This window comes from Leptosomus discolor, chromosome 6 (assembly GCF_034619465.1).
Source record: "Leptosomus discolor isolate bLepDis1 chromosome 6, bLepDis1.hap2, whole genome shotgun sequence".
Taxonomy (NCBI): Eukaryota; Metazoa; Chordata; class Aves; order Leptosomiformes; family Leptosomidae; genus Leptosomus; species Leptosomus discolor.
The window spans coordinates 20,757,597-20,777,246 of NC_141396.1; the positions used below are offsets into that span (position 1 = coordinate 20,757,597).

Here is a 19,650-nt window from a genome sequence, read left to right on the forward strand (position 1 = left end):
ATTTCATAAACCAACTTGGAAGTTCTTTCTACTCTTATGTTCCTTCCCAGTGCCAGATCGTATTCTAATGCAGCTGATTTACCAGATATTATCTTATATCACAGGAAGAGTCCACATACCTTATTCATTTAACCTGGGCTTTCACATTTCTGCATGGAAGGTTTTTTGACCTAATTACAGCAATTTAAGCAATCACTAAGTTTTTAGAAAGTATTCCATAGGCATAGGAAAATATTATAGGAGATAAGGAACTCTTAGGGACACAACAAGCTGCATGTAAATGGCATATGTGGCAGTGGTGAAGAGTTTATGCACAGCAGAAACATACTTGATGACCATGATTCAATAAATCCCTTTCGCTTCAGGATGTTTTTAGGCATATATTTCTCAACTCTTATATACAGGTTGCCTGCTACTGAAAGTGGGCAGATTTGCCTTTAAACCAAGCAATTAAGATACAAACATACAGATAATACATTCACAGCACTTGGACCTTAAAAGTGGCAATTAAACCTGCTTAAAACCTCTATGGGTGATGACTGCAAAAAGAGGTAAACAGGAAATTAGCACCACTAGAATAAGAAGAGTGATACTAATGTGAAACACTCTTCCCATCTTGAATCCAACAGAAAAGATTTTTTTTTAATGAAACAGAACACTAACAAAACACCATTTTATAAAGAGCAAATTGTTCAGTTTTACTTAAGTATGTATTTCCAAGCAGCTCAACATTAAATGGCATCCATCTGTGGTGCAGCATTGCTCCTCTTGGCAGCTGTGTATCCCAGCTCCGTCCTCTGGGCTGCATGCCCTAACCAGCGCAGAACTCTTATCACTGATGATGATCTAGTCAGGAAGGAGACACTTTCTCAAAAAAGCAACAGATTTTTGCAGTCACCATCTAAAGCAAACAATCTTGTTAAGGGAAATTTTCTAAATCACTGTGACTTACACAGCTACAACACCAGGCTAACAGCATTTAAGTATTGAACCTAAACTCTTTTAAGGTGTAAAAAATGTCTTCTTGTATTCACTTCAATTCTCATGCTCCTCCTTTTTCCACACAGAATTTCCCCTCCTCACAGGCACAAAGGCACAATTAAAGCCCAATAGTTCTGGTACTTTCCTGCTAGACCACAGAGCATCTATCAATCCCTTCTTCACCAGCCTCACAAGCAGAAGATAGGATTACAGCTAGCGTGGCAGTTTTACAGAGAAGAATCCGTAAATTACTAGAGCTGGGTGAAGTATCCAATTCACCAGCCCTGTTATATTCAGATACAGGGACAAAGTGCATAACATCTTCAAGTCTACTACTGCTACAAAATATAACATGGCAAATCAGAGAACAGGTACACTGCTACTCTGTGCAAACAATAAGCCACCCATCTTGTGACCAGACAGCTTTTCAAGAAATTGACTATGCAGTAGGAAGAGAGTAGATTCACTTCATAACACGAAAAATTGTTTCATTAGTCACTGGGTAACAAGCATTAAACCAAGGCAGATAATGTTTTCCTTAGAAGATTAAAGAGCAGTTTATCCTAGTCCTTCACACACACTCTCCACACTGAAGGTTTTTTGGAAGCTCTTTTGAATCACAAAATTATTATTGCCATGTGGATTTTATTGTTGCTTTGCCAAAATTCATTTAACTTTTCAACAGACTGTAGTTCCAGCAGTTAAGTGTTGCATGGAAGCTTCGTGCCTCAACCCGCTAGGAGGCTAATGCACAGTGCCAACTGCTCCTAAGGATCATGGATGGATTCCTGGCATCTCCAGTTGGTTGGGGAATAGCAAACTTAATGAGAAAATCCTCTATATTTCAGTGCATCATAAATGTACCCACACGCAGGGGTGGGTTTCAAGAGGATAAACCCAAAGTATGGTGTACATGTGATGAGACTTCCACACTGCATTTCTCAGCTAAAAATCAGGCAGCACTGAAGCAGTTCTACTTCTTTAGCAACTATATATATATATACGTATGTGTGTGTACACACACACTTCTTCAACAGATGATACTATTGAAGAGATTAATTCCTGGGAGAAAAGATAACTTGTCTCCTAATAGCAAAAAAGCACAATGGCAGGCGAGGCAGGTTTGTTCTTTAATCATATATATATACACACACACACACATATATATGTGTATATATATATATGTATTTGACACAGCAAAATGACAGGTTGACAGGTATTAGCTTTTACCTCTAGTGACAGGTGGAGGTCAGACTTTGGCATTACAGGGAATAGCAATGTGGTTCTCTTCTTGCCTTCACTTCTTCTTACTCACCATTTTCCTATTTCTATTTAAAACAGTGGTTTTCTATGAAGCCCTACAGGTGTATGTAACTTAGGACTTTATCACATAGCATCTCAATGCATGTATCTGAGAGCCTCATACATTCATGCTTTCTGATTACGTTTAAATCATAGCTTTTATTTAAGAAAAACGTGCCCTTCTAATCCTTGTGCTGACAAAAGACTTCTGTAAACATTAGCATATGCTTAGAGCTCAGACTACAGAATACAAAGAAACATCTCTTCCCTAACCCCTAAAATTATCAGTTTTCCTAAAATGACATGCATTTAAAAGTGACAAGATTACTTCTGGAGAATTTGGTGGCTGTAGAACAATCCTGGACTCTGCCGGCTACTGTGCAGTAGAAACCCTGAATGGAACACAGATAGGCACAATCAAGCTTTAGCTTTAATTTGGCTTACAAGGATGAGAACAACAAGAAACAAATGGTCACAGACTTCAGCACAGGTTAGCAACCTATACCCTCATTTAGGACAAACATTTAAGTTCATCTTGCAAAGATATCTAGGACCTCCCCTGATTTCCTGTTCTCTACTTGCACATAGCACCGTCTAGTTCACACTCAGCTATTTTCAGTCTCTGCTGTCTGATAGAAACTCATACTTATTTTCTGGGCATCCAGACTTGTATGTGCGTTTTCTACTACTCTCTGTATGAAATGACACCATATATAAACTCACAACTTGCTGATAAGCAAATTTGGTCATAATTATTCTCCTTATAAAGATTTCTAAAAATAAATAGCATAATTGAAAAAATGCATTATTTGTCTTTAAACATAGAACTACAGAACTTAAGAAAAAAATGTATTCTTGTGGGAAACTGTGGATAAGAATTCTGATTCCACTCAAAGTTTTTTAAAAAAAAGTGAGTTCTATTCACTTTAAATTGTCACTTCAGGCTTTTGGATCAAACAATCCATATAAAGTAATTTAATTCAAACAATTTCTTTCTGAAATAATTAGAAATAAGATGTTGCATCAAAATTCTGGAAGGACATATTTGAACAAGAAATATGAAAAATTATTTGTATTTCTATATATTCAGCAGAGGAAAAAAATTGTTTCAATGGCTAACACTTGTTTTTACAGTTTCTCTACAACCAAATAAAACTCTGTTTTCATCCACATTGACACCATTCAGCTCATTTGGCATCATCTCTGTTGTGTGAAAATAACACTCTGCTACCAGTCGCTCTTGAAATATGAGATTTCAATGCAAATAGCTTTAACATTAAATTCCACTCACTGCAATCCTATATCCAAGCTTAAACCTGAACCAGACACAATCTCTAGCTTGAAAGGTAAAAATATATTTTAAAAAAACACAGGAAACATAAAAGAAAATATATTTTCATACAATGCGTAATTAAATGACTGGACTTCACTGCCACAGGACACCACTGAGTTTAAAAAGTCCCTCTGAATATAACTCACAAAGAGTTTTGGAAGGGATATTATTTCTTGTATTTCAGGTTTTAAGATGAAACTGATACAAATCAAGAAAGGAACAATTTTACTGGTATAGGTTTTCTACTGTACATTATGCTGTCACACACCATCTCCTGTAGCAACTGCTACTGGATTTTTAAGGAACAGACTGTGGGGTGAGTGGCCTGCGGATCTGAGGCCATCCAATATTTATCATTATAGAGCCTTCATGTTCCAACTTCTCTGTTAAACTGTTATCTCCAATGAATGTGGAAATTATTCCCATACATTTCAGAAAGTTTGGTGACTTGTATTACATAAAATTAGATAGCTCTGTTTTCATGCAGTTCTTATCTAACTTATTGACCTGTTGAATTACTTCTTTATGATCTTGTAAACAACCTGAAAATGATAAGTGAGCAATGTGTCAGATATCTGCTTAATAGGACATAAAAAATTTCTTTTTCAAAGTTAAAGAAACTTTTTCCAGCTAGTTGTAGCATACTCTAATTTAGCTTTGAGCCAGTTATTAAACAAGACAATAATATCATAATGAAGATTGTTTAATATACATCATTAATAGTAAAGTGCTTGCTTCCGTTGAAGTAAAAAAAAGTGTGCTATGAGCAGTTTTGAAATGAATATTTGATTCCAAACTTCCCTTGTGCATTTAATGACATGCTAATTTACATTTTAATTACTTCCTATGAAATCAAAGCATTTGTTGACAGAAGAACATAATGTCAACTTCATGGTGCACTGTTGGTGGATAGTTAATGAACTTAATTAGATAATTAGTGATGTTAATTATCTTTGTTATGAAGATGCTACACAAATGATGCAGTTTTCAAATAAATATCATTATATGTTTGCTTGTTTTAACTCAGTTAACTTGCAAAGCTGATAAAAGACCAACTGAGTGATTGGTAAGAAAGAGATTTGTGACTATGTTCCAAATATTTCTTCACTTCATCTACCATGAACTACTAAACAAAGCTTGTCCCTCCTTCATCACAAATTAGCAAGCTCTCTTTGTTCAATCCCACCCTTCTTTCCAGTAATTCACATACCTCCCCACCTTAAACAATCACTCTCTGATGCAGTGGCTCTACTATTGTTAGAAAACCCAGGCTGGTCAGCATCAGCCTTGATTTTCCAGTCAGGTACTGAAAGATGCTATAAAATGCAGGAAAGAAGTAGCTAGTATTTGAAGGCACTGGTCCACTATTTAGTTCTGGGTTCAGCTGCTAATATTGCCACTGACATCTTGGGTGATAATGGCCAAGTCCCTGTAAATTCATGTCCATCAACTTGAGATAAAGCTTCTTTCTTGCAGAAGTCAGAGCCCACTGACACACAGCATTTTGAGCTGTTGCTGATTTTATCTCCTGCGGTTGAGTCTTCTGTGCCCTTAAAAGAGCCTAGGAATACATTATCAGCCTTCCAGTTCAACATCAAACACTTCTGCTTAAAAAGCCTTGTTTAAAACCACCCTCTAAAACAGACCTTTGTACAGACATCTCATCCAAGAAATTTAAATATTAATTTAAAACAGGTCATTTCCCCCTCTTCCTCCAAACCTAATGCAAAACCTTTAAAGATGGCTGCAAAAAGTGTGAAACAAGACTGACAGCCAGAAGTGAATGAAGCCCCAGTGGTCCTTCCTGATGGAGTCATGTGGGGTGAACGCCCTGCCCCAGACAGGATTAATTCTGTATCTGTGATGCAGCTACTATTTGTACCAGGTAATACGTTCTAACACTGTACAAAACACATCAAACAAACTCCTGTAAGTGTTGATGTAGAGGTTTACATTTCCAGCACGGAAGGAATGTAAGCCTGTAGTTCAAATTCCCTCTGAAGTCAATGGAAATTTTATGTTTAAATACTTCTCAAAATACAATGCATTACTGCCACAGGTGAACCACTAGAGATCCTAAGTATACTAGCCATATTTATTTTATGAATGATCATTACATGGGAAAAATTTTTTAAAAATTTTTTGCTGGCTGTGAAATTTGGAAAGATTGGTGGTGGTGGTGTAACAATTTTCTGTAGAAACATTTTTAGCTGCTGGCCTAAGACAAGCCTGGTGAATGAACACATGAGAAAACTAAAACAAATAAATTTCCTGTAAATGTAAAACTAAAGAAAGTCCTGAAAACGTTGAAATAACATATTGTTTGAAGCATGCCTCAGTCTCAGACTTCAAAAAAACATTGACTCCTACAACAGATTTGAGTGGCTGTCTTTCTTCCTCTTGGAAATCTAACAAGAGAGGCAGGACTCAGACAATTTTCAGTGGAGCTTGCCCAAAAGACATTTGCTGCTACTTCAGCCAAGGTTATCTGTTTTAGGAAACTATGAAGAATTCAAGTGGTCCTTGGTCATATCACTATCTTCTTGCTCAGTGATAAGTTAAGGACATACAACTCACTTTCCTAAATGAGTTAATGAACTTGCAGTTTCTTTTCAGCAGGTACATCAAGTCTCCTTAGCCATCAGTATAAATAAAGTACTACATTACAAAAAATTAAGAGGAAGAATTTTCAAAAGGAACTGAAGTACATTGTGTTCTAACATGTGACTTAAGTCTCAGGCAAGAGGTGTCTCCTTGGAGCTCTCAACTTCAGAAAGTTATCCACAGAGACAAAGGATCTCGCTGGCACATTGGTGCAATTATCTTTTACAGATTTGCTGTGGGTTTAACAATCTGCCTGTTGTTTACAAAAATAAACACAAGAGATAGGCTCTTACTACAAAGCCAACTAAAGAAATATCAATCACTCCCAGCCAAGCCAAACTTAGCACCTAGTATTTTCTGTTTTGCAGAGCTACACTATTAAATGGGGTTTTTTTGCCATTAGCTCTGCAGTGACGTTGCATACACTAAGGGAGGCAGAGTGGGAAACAAGTTATCCAAATTGCTCAAAAACCCTAAGAGTTCAAAGGCTGCATTCTCCCATCACTGAACTAGGAGAAATTCTTTTGCAATGGACAGAGGGACAAAATCAGCACAAAGGAGGTCAGATGCTGGCTCTTTATCTATAGGTGTCTTCACAAGTGTATGTTTGCTGACTAAAATCCTACCGTAGTTTCTAGTTTTGCAATTGCAAGTTAGGAGGTCTCTGTTAACCTTTTCATTCTGAAGGCTGGGATTAAACAGACCTTTTCTATTTCATTCCCTCGAGGTACACAGGCCTCTGGCATAGAGGAATGCAATTAATGAACCAAAACAGGAGAGGACAGGCATGATCAGACTTGCTGTAAAACTCAGGAGGCCCTGCACTTCTTGTAAAGAATAACAACTGTATTATAGCCCTGAGGCAGTGTGTCTTACAGGAGTTAGAAGTATGCTGCTTGTAACCTTGCTTGGGCACTCATCCTCAGGAAGAACCTTCAGGACACTGCATGGTAAGCTGTTGACTGATTTACAATTTACTGAAATATGATTGTTATAGTGGTCCCTTGCTACCCTTGCAGCTTGTTGAAGATGACAAAAACAAACAGTCATTGCTAACCTAAAAATAAAATACACATCCCAAATTCTGACAGCAAAATTCGCGGGGGTGGAGTGGAGGGAAACTTGGGGAAGAAGGGAGAAGAAAAAGCAAGAGATCAAAAGGCTCACTTTGAAACAGGAAAGTCAATGATTTGGAAATCTTTGGCACTGTATTCAGAGTCTTATGGACCCTCCCTGCTGGCAAACATACCCAACTGTCACCTGTAAACATTAAATATCTGACTTTGTACAATGCTTCTCTTGCTCCTGCATAGCTACTCAGACTTCCAAGAAAGCACAAAATAGCAATTACCAGAGCATATCAGCACCCTTCTACTACCAGAAACATGATTATGCTCTTCTTTCTGAATGATCATGCCTTGCAGACAAAGCCCAGAGCAGTGTATGAGACAGCAAAGTGGATTTAGAAATATAGGGAAAACACAGTGCATTTGATGGCTAATTCTGACATTCGCCACCAAATAGCAGGGAATTGGCTTCACTGATGCTGGAGATCCTGAGTGAAAGTACAGCAGAAAGATGGGGCCTCATCCTTTCCTGGAGTGAATAGTTTGAATTTTGCTGTTTTTTTCCAGATTGAGGATTGTGTTTCAAAAGCACTCTTGCCATCTTGTAAGTGACAACAGGAAAAAAGTTGATGGTTTTGAAGGAGTTGTTTGGTTTGTTGGTTTTGATTTTTTTGGGGGTGTGTGTGTGTGTTTTGTTTAATCTGCAGCAAATGGTACTACTGCATCAACTTTTGTTATTTTCAGTCAATAAAGGAATAAAATTAATAACTTGGTAACCAACCCATTTCTTCTTTCTACTGGGCAAAGCTTTGAAATCCTGGCTGAATTTCTGCACTTTTCTCAACTTTAATAAATTTTACTCAGGTAGGAACAACCATGCTTAGCTTTTAGTAAATGCAAAGATTTTTATTTTACTATGGGATTTAAAGGCTTTATCTCTCACTGTGTAGTTCGTACTGCTGCTTTTCCTTTTTTGTCAATGTTTCAACCCAGTGCCTATTGCTGTAGGACGTTGGTTCATAACTAGCAGTAGTGAAGACAGAGGCCAGTATCTGAAGATTTTTCCCAAGTGAATACAGAGGGCACAAGAGACACAGCAAAAGACAAATCACATTGGTAGTCACTTTAAAAAGTGCAGTAAAGTGAGGTCAAAAATACAAGTTAGAAGCACAAATATCATTTACTTTAATGCAACTTGTGCTTCCAACTTCCTTTGGTACTGAAAATACCACCTTATACCTTGCTTGTTAAGTGAAAGAGGGCTGTGGAAGACCAAAGAGATTAATTTTGTTTTTCTTAGATTTCATCTCTGAAAAGTGCATCAAACTTTTTCAAAGATAGGCTGGAGGGAGAAAGGGGGAGAGGGGGAGTGGAGAAGAACATTTGGAACTGTAGCTTCGCATCTGATTGAGTTGAACAATTCATCAGATCTGTAGAGCTGTCAGTCCTTGACATGATAAGGAATAACACCAAATGAGTAATGTTTCCTCCAAACCCAGCTCCTTTAATTACAAACCGCTTCCTTGCAGAAGAGAGACAAAAGATGCAGAAACACCAATTTCATGCACTTGTGCCTGAATAATGTCTCCGTGCTGCCTTTTCCAGATGGCAACCTTTTCACTGGAGGAACTAATGATGTGGGCATATTTAGGGAAAAACCAATAACAGAGTCTTTAACCTTCAACAGCAAAAAGCATGTTGTACAAAATGTTCCTTGGGATACATTTACAAATATCAATTACATTGCTCACTGAGGTGTAATCAGCTGTAATAATCAAAATTAATTTTAAAAAATAATTAAACAGACCCCAGGGCAAATAGTCGACGCTATTGTAGTATGACATCACGTTCTACATATGTACCTGGGAAGAACTCACTCACTCCTTAAGCAGCAAAGCAATTTTAAGGAATGAGAAGGATGCTGTGGCATGCTGAGAAAAAACTTGCAGCCCAGTAAGGTACTATCAGACACATTACTTGGGTATCACAGCCTTCCTGATCAACACACCTGGAAGTGAACCAGTAATCACTGGGGATAAAGATGCAATCTGCTACAGCTTGATCTAGAGGGTTAAGACTCCCTAAACTGATGCTGTAGCAGACGCATTGTCTCCTCAGCATGAGAAAACAAAGCAAAACAAAAGACCTTCATTTGTTCAGCACTGCAATAAGACAAGCTCAGTCCAAAGCTCTGAATGTTCTCTCAATGCACTGCTGCCCTACCCTGCAGCTGGTTACTCTATCCCTAACACACTTAAACAAGTAATATCTGACTGATGCATTTTATTTGCATTCTTGACAAATGCCCAGAAAAAACATGGAAATGGTCCGCCCTCTCAGCAAAGGAGAGCTTACGCTTGGAAAAAATTGTCCAGCTGCATTGCTGGCAGTAGGAATGCTGCATATCCTCCAGACCCATCCCTGGTTTACACAAGCACTTGTCTTCTTATCTCTTGAGGCTAAACTAAAATTTGGACCTTTAATACTTCATATTGAGTAGAAAACAAAGGACAGCACTATGGTAATACCTGATCCTTTCTACTAATTCAGTGTCTGAAGCACAAAGTTTACATAAGCAAAGCCACCATCTCCTCACCTTGCTCTGACCCAAGCAGAGCCCTGTGAGCACAAACACATATGGGTTGCTTAGGTTTTTCCTTTCAAGTGTAATAATTAGGCCTCATGCAAAAAACATGCATTAATACATACATTATATGTTAAGGCTGCCAACCAAAGTTCCTCAAATCAATGACTTTCTTAGTGATTACTTCTAGCAGTCTAGAAAAGGAACCTCAGCTGCAATAGATGTCTAGTTTACAATGGAACAGACATACTCAGAAGCCTCCCAAGTCATCACAAACTCTCCAGAGCCGTATCAAGGCAAACGGGTGACAGAGCCATAAAAGACAAAAAGAAGAATTTACCTCAGATTTGCATGTCATTTCCTTTGTGTTTCGGCCAGGCATCAACCTAATAGCTGAAGAGAGGCTTTCACTCCAGGAATTGTGCTTGCTCTGTGACAGGCCCGGCCCTGCCTTGTTCTGGAGAAGCTTCTTTTCAGATGCTGTGAGCCAGAACAGACAAAAAAACTTGTAAGACTTGAAGTTGAGCCTGTGGGAAGGTAGAAGGTTTGCATCCCCGTTACACAAGACGTAACAACATGGCAGTGCCTCACTCCAGCTGGGTGGTCCTTCTGTTCACAAGAGGAGCGTTGAAATAACACGTACATCTCAAGTCTTTATTTAAAATCCTCACAGAATCTGCCATAGATCAGTTTCATTATACAGACATGAACTTCATATCCCTGCAGCACTACACACATCGGAATGCCCTTCACCCATATATCTTCCCTTTTAAATTCTAATATGGGATACAATTTTCTAAGGAGATTCTCTTTTTTGCAGTCCAGGACAAGCCCTACAACATCAGCAGGTGACTACAGAAGGGCTGGGGCATGACACAGAAAGCAACCACAATGCTGGATGAGAGCAACTGAGACTCTTTATCTAGCAGGTGATGTGTTGAGGAAGGGTATAACCAAGGAATCAGAGTCTTTCCATTAAGTGCTACATTTACTGCAACGTCTTTGCTTACTACAATGAGTGTTCCATAAAAGAACAGAGACCTATCAAGTGTTGCCAAGCTTTTGTCATCATTTCTTCCCATAAAGGAGTGATCTCCATTATCTTCACGTCCCTTTCTTTGTCAATTCCTTTTACAGAAAGATCCATCTTGTAAGTGTCCTCCAGAGCCTGCCGCCTCTGAGAAATGAGCTGCTTCCAGACCATTTCTACTGTTCTCAGAATCTCCTGATGGACTAGGAAACAAAAGAAACTACAAATGAAGAACAATTTTTTGTGTAACAAGTCAAGCAGCAGATAAAGCAAAAACATCTCATTTGGAACAGCACTGGTCCAGAGTAACTGCTGGAGTCAGTGGAGCTTCTCCATTTTGTTTACTGCCTCCATAGTTTATAAGCCACATAAGTTAGTCTAGTACAGAAAACAGCAGAATATTTCTTTTACTATATTTCAAGTGCCTGAAAGAAACAAGTAGGAGTGACAGATGACTAACTGGTTTCTGCCTTGAAAAACCTCTCATCAGAATTTTGGTTATCTTATTATCATACACAGAATGCTAAATCACATAAAGGACATTCCTTTATGTTGCCAAACATCATTGGAGACAGTGGGGGGAAGGTAATCAGGTCATGAAACAATTTGACACAGCAACAGGATGCTGTACAAGGATGTCCTGAGCTGGTTTCCTGTATTTCCCTGCAAATAAGGCTTATTTGGTTGCTTCATATCTAACTGTATATATAAAAAAAAATATATAAAAAAATATATATAAAAATAAATATATAAAAATAAATATATAAAAATAAATATATAAAAATAAATATATAAAAATAAATATATAAAAATAAATATATAAAAATAAATATATAAAAATAAATATATAAAAATAAATATATAAAAATAAATATATAAAAATAAATATATAAAAATAAATATATAAAAATAAATATATAAAAATAAATATATAAAAATAAATATATAAAAATAAATAAGAGCATCACTCTTCTGTAGAGTTCAGCTGGCAGCCCCCACACTGAATCCAGCCCAAAATTTTTCCATTTCATCTCTTAAAAGATCAAAATGTTTCTTCCTGTGTACAACAGACACAAGCTCTCTATAGGCCTTGAAAAAAAAGAAATAGAGCTGCAAATAGCATGTAGCTGGGCACTGATACTGGCCACAACATGGGGAAGAGATCTCCAAACTGCTATCCATTACTCCTGAGGATGTGGAGTGCGAATTTTAAATAAAAAGGTACACAAGTCATTTTTAGCACAACTTTCCTTTCTCTGTGCTGTGCCGGCAGTACCTATACACCAAAAAGGCAGTTAAGGAGCACTTGCAGAAGCTGCTCTGATAACTGTTTAGGCCAGACACTTTCCTTCTCTGTAAGCAAAAGGCAACATATGCCATAAATTACCGTCATCTGGAGTAGGCAGGCTGCCCTTTTCCTCTTCACTGGGTGCAAGGAAAATTTGGTGATATGAAGCCAGCTTTGGTTTTGCATCCACCCCAAAACCTTCTGGATAGCTGTGACAAAAAAAAAAAAAAAAAAGAGAAGGGCACATGAGGAAATCAGACTTAGCACAAACTGAGGATAGTGAAAAAGCTAAAGGTGTTTCTCACATCCACTCCTACTCAATTTAGTAGATCAATATTCCCAGGCTCAAGGGCTTACACATGATACTGCAGGATTTGAGGAAGTGGAAACTAAACCACTGCCAGTCTGGTTTTCAAAGTCAATGAGCAATGATCAAGATCCTACAGATTGCTCTGTTGTACATGCCTTATTCCTGCACTTCTTAGTGCACTTGTATCTATCTTTCATCTCAATTAGCTGGAACATAGGGCTGTACTGACATAGCCAGATTGCATTCAGCTTTCTTGCACCTCCTCTGAGCATTGTGTATGACATCTCTTTACTCTGAATTTCTTCACTAGAGGTATCTCCCATTACGTGGGAAACACTGCCTTGCCGTACCCTACACCCGAAATGCTTGCTTAGACTAAGTTCTTTGCACCAGTGATTGTTCATTCAGTTTATAAGCACTTGGCACAAAAAACATACAAACTTTAGCACCATGATATTAGTGTTATGTAGAGGTAATTATAATTGAGAACATCACCACAGCCAAAAAGAGATAGTGCTGCTTTGGGTGTGTGTCAGAATTTACCAGTCAGTAGGTAAAAGACACCAGGAATTTCAGCACAGCAGTAATACAATAAATGCAACAGGTTTAGTTAAGGTATTCAGACAACGTGTACTTGGTCACAGAAGTGCTGTCAATAACATGTGCATATATTATATATATAGCCACTATTTACATACTACATTCTTTCAATTGTAAACAGGCACTACTACATGGGAGGGTCAAATCTCTTGGATGTGCAATGCTGCCTGCTATTTTTATTTCTGACTTTCTTCTAAATACCATAATTCTGATTCCCTGGATTTGCTATGTTTGGCTTTTGGATAATACCAACAATTCTATAACTTATTTTTTAAAAAATGTTTCTGCTCTTGCTACATACAATCAATCCTTACACCATCTCAACAGTTTTGGCCTGGAAATTATTATCTGACTGGAATAAGAACAATCAAGAATAGACTTCAGGAAATGCAGCTCATTTCTGATGCAATACAGTATTAATGGATTCAGTTCAGACCATCTAAACAGCACAGAAGGTTTTCATTAAAACAGACATCATTATAGTGAATGCACTAGCCAATATTTGCTTCTTTTCACAAAACAGAGTTTCCAAAATAACTCCCCAGCTTACATTAGCAAGAGTACCTCTGATACACACCTGTAAGAATAGCAAACAGAGTGGGTGTGGATGTTCAGCCATATCCAAGTCAATGGCAAAACTCCCAACTTCAGTACAACCAGAACTTGGCAGCTCAGATCCAAGTAACAATAACCATAACAGAAAGATTCACAAGATCCATGCATAGTTTTATATATATGTTTTAAACGTACCCACACAAGAATAGCTGCTGCATCAGAAAAAACATCTCCCTAAATTAGCCCATGCAGATGTCTCAGAGAATGGCCACCTGCATGCTTCTAGCCCACATCCCAGGAAGATTTCCAGATTTGCATTTTAATGATGGGCTTGTGAGCCAACTCCACTGAAATCAGTTCAAGCTTGTTAACTGCAGTTACTACTCCGAAGTGAGTAAGCTGCTGGAAATACTGGATGAGTAAAACAGATACAACACAGATGTCTTGTTTAATAAAGAATAGCAATTAAACCTACGTGCAAATTTAAGGCTTCTGCTTAGACAAACATGCAAGCTTGTCTGGGTGTCTCTGAAATGAAACACCCTTTTCAAAACAAAAAAAATAGAATTAAGTGTTATGTTATTACCATCCACTGTGCCTTGCTTATTACACCCACAAACACAGATACTAACCTGCTTTTGAGCAAGAGATGTGGTAGGAAATTTTCTGCTCACTACTATTTCAAGAAAAAAATAGCATTGATTGAAGAACAGTTTATCCCTTTCACTTTCTTGCTGAAAGACAATTCATTGCCTCCAGAATACTGAGCATATTAGTAACCCTCCCCTCCTCCAAATTAAATGGTAAAAAAAACAAACAAAAAAACCATAAAAAACCTATCAAAATGTTTCTGTTGTTGTTCTTCATTTTTTTAAAGTGTATGAGGAAAACAACAATCTTTCCCCAAGTGGCTTTACTCTGCCACTTCAACAGACAACAAGCCAGAGTGGAAGGTTTGCCCCTTTTAAAGCAGAATTGTTCTTTAACCCCCATAGCATTGAGCTTATAGGGTCAAATGCTTGCTAGGATACAGTACATATTCTACATTCAAAGTCCTTAGTCTAGCTAAATCCAGCTCAGTCTCAGTTTCTGGCAATTCCCCAAAATGGATGTTGCCTAAGTTTTGTGAAATCTCCCCCTCTGCACCCAGTCCCATAGATAACAGCACAGAGATGTAAACAAACGTTATACTGAGATGAATATTTGTACCTGCCCAAATTCAGTTGGCAAAGGCAGTACATTAGGCAGATGACAAAATTATTATTTGAGTTGTAAGGTGCAAAAATAATGTCCCACTGCTCCTGCAGGACATTGAGAGTGTTCAGGACATTGAACTGTTCAGGCAATGATTGTTGTGGTCTGGATAGACAGTATAGGATGGCTCTGTTTAGACAGCTGTACAGGGCACTGAGGAAAACTTCCTTTTGAGAAACGGAGCTTTCTAAGACCTGTGAAAACACAAAACAGCAAAGTAGTTGGCTTGCTTAAAGAACTCTCTCCCCAAGGATCCACTTCTTTCACTTCATTTAAGCTGTTGCAAACTTACTTCAGCAAAATTCCCCCGAACTACCCGTTAGAAACAATCCAATTTTTCTGTATTTCTGCTGAAGTACCCGGAATTGTGGAAGACATTAATTTATTCCTGTTCAGCAACATCTACATAGCAAACAGACAGTGGCACAAAAGAGATAACCATCCCTTCTTTGCACTGCACCATCTAGCTCTGATTGTCATCCAGAACCATTATGTACTTATGCAAGACAGCAGGAATAATCACAATCACCAAATGGATCACAGCCTCAGTGTGAAACAGCACATTACAACATGTTGATAACCATTGGAAAAAATTTCATGTGTCTCACCCCCATGATCTGTTTGGCAGTGAAGATCAGGATTTGCTTGGGGTCAGCAGCAAACATTCGGCTGTTCAGCTTCTCAACCAGCTTCTGAGCAAAATAAGTAATATTCATCATGGATATAGGTGCAGTTGGTTCTGAAGTGCCATGAGGATCACTGCTTCCTGGAGAGGATACAAGAGGGTTGATTATTCCAAAACAAGCTGAAATATACAAAAAAATATTTAAAAATCATGAGATATGAAGTTACCAGAGCTTAGAAGTAACAGTCTCAGAGCTGGGACATGTCTAAAAAACCTCGAGGTCTAGCAGAAGTACCTTACTCAGACTGGATACAATGGCTCCATCCTGAGGACAGAACGAATCTCACTAAAACACTATCATGAATATTAGTCCAACTAATGACTCAGAAAGGAGAGCAGCAACAACTAAGTTAGAGTTGTTTCCAGACGCACTCAAGGATAAACCTTTTTATTGTTCATAATCTGTTCTCAGAAGGAGAGAAAAAAGAGGCTTTCTAGAAAAATGGTAATACTACAGTAATTTATGAAAACTGGCCTACAGCAGGAGTGAATGGACAGTCCAGCCTGTTGAGCTAGACTGTTCTAGCTAATGTTTCCAAACCTTTCTAGCAATTACAGTTACATGCTAATACCAGCTAGCTAATGATCTGATTCTCACCACTCACCTCTTGGTCTTGTTTTCCCCTCGCCTTGGCTGGTAACACGGAAGACATCCATAGCAGACAGTAAAAGTTTTGTCTGAAAATGTCTCTTCTGCTCACTGGTGGCATCCTCTGGAGAAGCCTATATAGTGACCGTATACATATTAGTACGGCAGGAAAACAGCCAGGAAATTACACTCCAATCCACTTTCAGCCTTTATTCAAAGGCCTTTGATTTCATTGGATCTTCGGCAGATTATGCCTGTCAAAGATTCAGATTCAGCAAAAGTTTTGTTCAAAGAACTGAGTAGAAATTCCAAGAGACACTCAATACTATCTGAGGTAACTCAAAATGCCCAACATTTCCGTTGAACATGCAGGCAACGTGTAAGAGGAGGGGAAAAACAACACAAAAAGAGCAAAGACAAATACTCCACCTCACTTGCACACTTCAGCCCTTAGTGTGGGTATATGAAACAGCTGCTGCAAGCTGAGAAGGTATCTGTGACAGCTAATCCACAGTAAGATGTAAATGCAGAGATCTGGTGTACTCCGTACAAAGGCAACATGGCACCTCTCAGAGGTCAGTAAGAGTGCATGTACAGACAGTTACTGGGCAGCAGATGAGATGCCAAGATCTCATACCCTACTTGGGAAAACAGGAAACCTTACGTAGGTCTACACACTGTAGCTGATAGCCAGCACAGTTGCCTTCTGTACACTGAACACAAACAGGGTTTTGCACAGGAACAGAGCCTTGATTCACAGGTGGATCCCAAAAGATCTTGCCCTCAGGGAATTTCAGCTCCATTTAGCAGCCTCAGGATTCAGATAGTCAGAATAGCCATCCTCTATTTTAATCTGTACCAAGCCTCGGGATTTTATTGTATAAACCTTTGGGGAACTGCTGCTGTGCAAGATGATTTAACTTATGACAGTTGCAGTCAATCTTATGATCATTACTATCTGTACTACTAAGCTAAGTCTGCATCAGAACTCACATCTGGGACACCTAGACTATTGACATTTTGGAACCAAAGACTAAATTTTCCATTTTTCCTTTCTTCAGACCACTCTGACTCTTTCCAGTGCTTTGAGTGGTTGAAATCCATAATCCAGACTCAGATGCTACAGCTTGTATTAATCTGTACTACAAGTGGAGATAGCTGGGTTTGGTTTATTTAAGCACTGAAAAGGAATCATTGTCTCAAAAATCAGTACACAGGAATACTCCATGTGAAATCTTCTATTCTCAAACTCCAGGACTGCTTTAATGACAAGCAGGTATTACTAAGGAAAAGGGAAATGTTTTCATGCCTTACTTCAATATTAAATGTTGCCCCAAAAATGGCTTGTTGTTGTGTAGGGGCAGCATTCTCTTAGTTCACATGAATGCAGAGCAAGCAGAAGAGGCCCTTTCTTCCTTGTTGAAAAGGTAGGAATTCCATTCCACTAAGTAGGTTGTCCAAATCTGCCAGGATGTAGTGCATGTTCTCTAAAAGCTGTGATACTAGCCTTATCCTAGACTACTGAAAATGCTGACTAAATACAGCTCTTTGTCACTGTTAGCACTTTTTTTTTTCACTAGGCCACCAGCAGGATACCACCTGTGCAAGGCAGAGCAGCAGAGTCTGATGACTACAAGACAGACCTCAAGAAGCAGCTCAAATGGATGCCCTTGTTTGTTTGCTGGGATGTTGAGAAGACTGTCCATCAGGAGGACTCGCACAAAATCCCACACTTGTTTCTTGGCAGGGTGTGGTAGGAGTGGAAGAGGGGAGGGATCAACACAGCCTTTTCCTTCAGCAATGGCTGGACCATCAGGAGTCAAAAGGCCTTCAGACCCTGCCTGTAGAAGCAGACAGCAATGCATTTTAACTCAACCTCCTCTATATAGATTTTTCCTCCTAGCAAGCCACCTTTGATCTGAATGGCTCAGATGCACATACCTTGGGTGATCCAGAATAGAAAGCAACCATAGCCAAAGTTCTCAAGAAGTCAGGACAGTGCCACACGGGGTCCTGAGTATAAGTGTGATAGATCAAGCACAGAAACTGGATAACGTTCCCTGGATAGGCAATCTCCCAGGAGGCTTCTGCATCTGCAATAGGCTGAACACAGACAAATGTGCAACTAGTCAAAGCAGCATGCTTCTCACTCATATAAACTCACCTTTTCTCCTCTCTAGGCATTCCTAAGCAACTAAGCAAGCATGACATGGTCACAGAGAAGTAAGGCAAGGCAAAAGCAGACAACTCCCAGCTTGTAGACTGAAAATATATCCAACCAGAAAGGTGGCATATCCTCCTCATCAAGAATGAATAAAATGGGTAATGTTTTGGGTAAGATCCATCTCTGTGTTCAGAAGTTCTTAAACATGAGCCCATCACATCATCTGCTGTGCAACAATCAGGCCAATAGCTGTGCTGATGCTTTGAAGTGCCTGCTCACTGTCATGCTCAGTATTGCCCTGTGAGGGCAGGGGAAGGCTAGGGGTTACAGGTAAAGACTGACACTGACATCTGACACACTCAGGCAGTTTGTTCTGCCATTCACACTGCACTGTCCTTGCAACAAAACACTTACCTTGTCCACAGTGACTCTAACCATTTCCAGCAGTAAAGCAGCTGCTTCTGCACACAACCCAGTTTTGAGGACATTCTCTGTAAGGTGGTGCTGCAAGATCCACTGCAGCATAGATTCGAGATCTTTCTGCAACAGGAGAGATATTTCAAGAAGAGATGGGGATTATATACGGTACATCAAGAACAACGTCTTCTCTCTCCACATCAGAAAACACCCTAAACTTCTTCACTTCCAGCAGCTCCTCCCTCTTCTACTAAATGTGTATCCCCAGGAAAGCACTAACAGATTGTCCTCTTCTGAAGTGTATCTTTGGCACTTTCAGGGCAAAAATGCCTTATGGCCTCTCAGAACACTAGGGAAAAGTATCCAAATCCACTAATTCCGATTATGAGTCTTGACAATGTGTGACCAGACAGGGACGCTAACCTCAATTATCTTCTAAAGACAGGAGTTAAACAGCACTTAACACCTGCATGAATAAATTTAACACAAATTTCCTTAAATCAAAGTTAACTTACTTCATTTTTAAAATAGGAATGACTAATTTTAACTGTCACAAAACCCAAGTAGGGTTAACTTGCCTGAGAATCCTCTCACAGAAAAGGCCACAAAATGCCAAAGTAGTAAATCAATAGCAGCTTCATGCTTGTCCACTATTTTCATACCTTAGCTGCTTCAGGTGGTTCAGACTGTGGAGTTGCCAGAAAGAGCCCTGCCACGAGCAAATAGATCTCAGGGATGTGGACATGAGCAGTCAGACATCTTTGCAACACAGAAAACCCAAAAATCAAGAAGGAGGCACTGTCAGGCGCTGGAGGATGTGTTTTTAAATTATCTTTAAAGGAAAAGAAAAGGAAAATATTCTGAGGAAGTGTCTAAAAATTAATGCC

General features: G+C 38.9%; 1 protein-coding gene across 1 annotated transcript in view; it reads right to left on the reverse strand.

Moving 5' to 3' along the window:
- The window catches only part of WDFY4 (WDFY family member 4), a 139,689-nt gene that overhangs the window by 70,795 nt on the left and 49,244 nt on the right, over positions 1-19,650 (reverse strand). Inside the window, exons 29-38 of the mRNA XM_086467410.1 lie at positions 19,426-19,595; positions 18,761-18,886; positions 18,124-18,285; positions 17,826-18,023; positions 16,199-16,316; positions 15,517-15,674; positions 14,864-15,102; positions 12,289-12,398; positions 10,913-11,104; positions 10,212-10,351 (exon numbers count right to left, since the gene is read on the reverse strand). Of these exons, the coding sequence (XP_086323536.1) occupies positions 10,212-10,351; positions 10,913-11,104; positions 12,289-12,398; positions 14,864-15,102; positions 15,517-15,674; positions 16,199-16,316; positions 17,826-18,023; positions 18,124-18,285; positions 18,761-18,886; positions 19,426-19,595 (1,613 nt within the window). The remainder of the gene's footprint in view (positions 1-10,211; positions 10,352-10,912; positions 11,105-12,288; positions 12,399-14,863; positions 15,103-15,516; positions 15,675-16,198; positions 16,317-17,825; positions 18,024-18,123; positions 18,286-18,760; positions 18,887-19,425; positions 19,596-19,650) is intronic.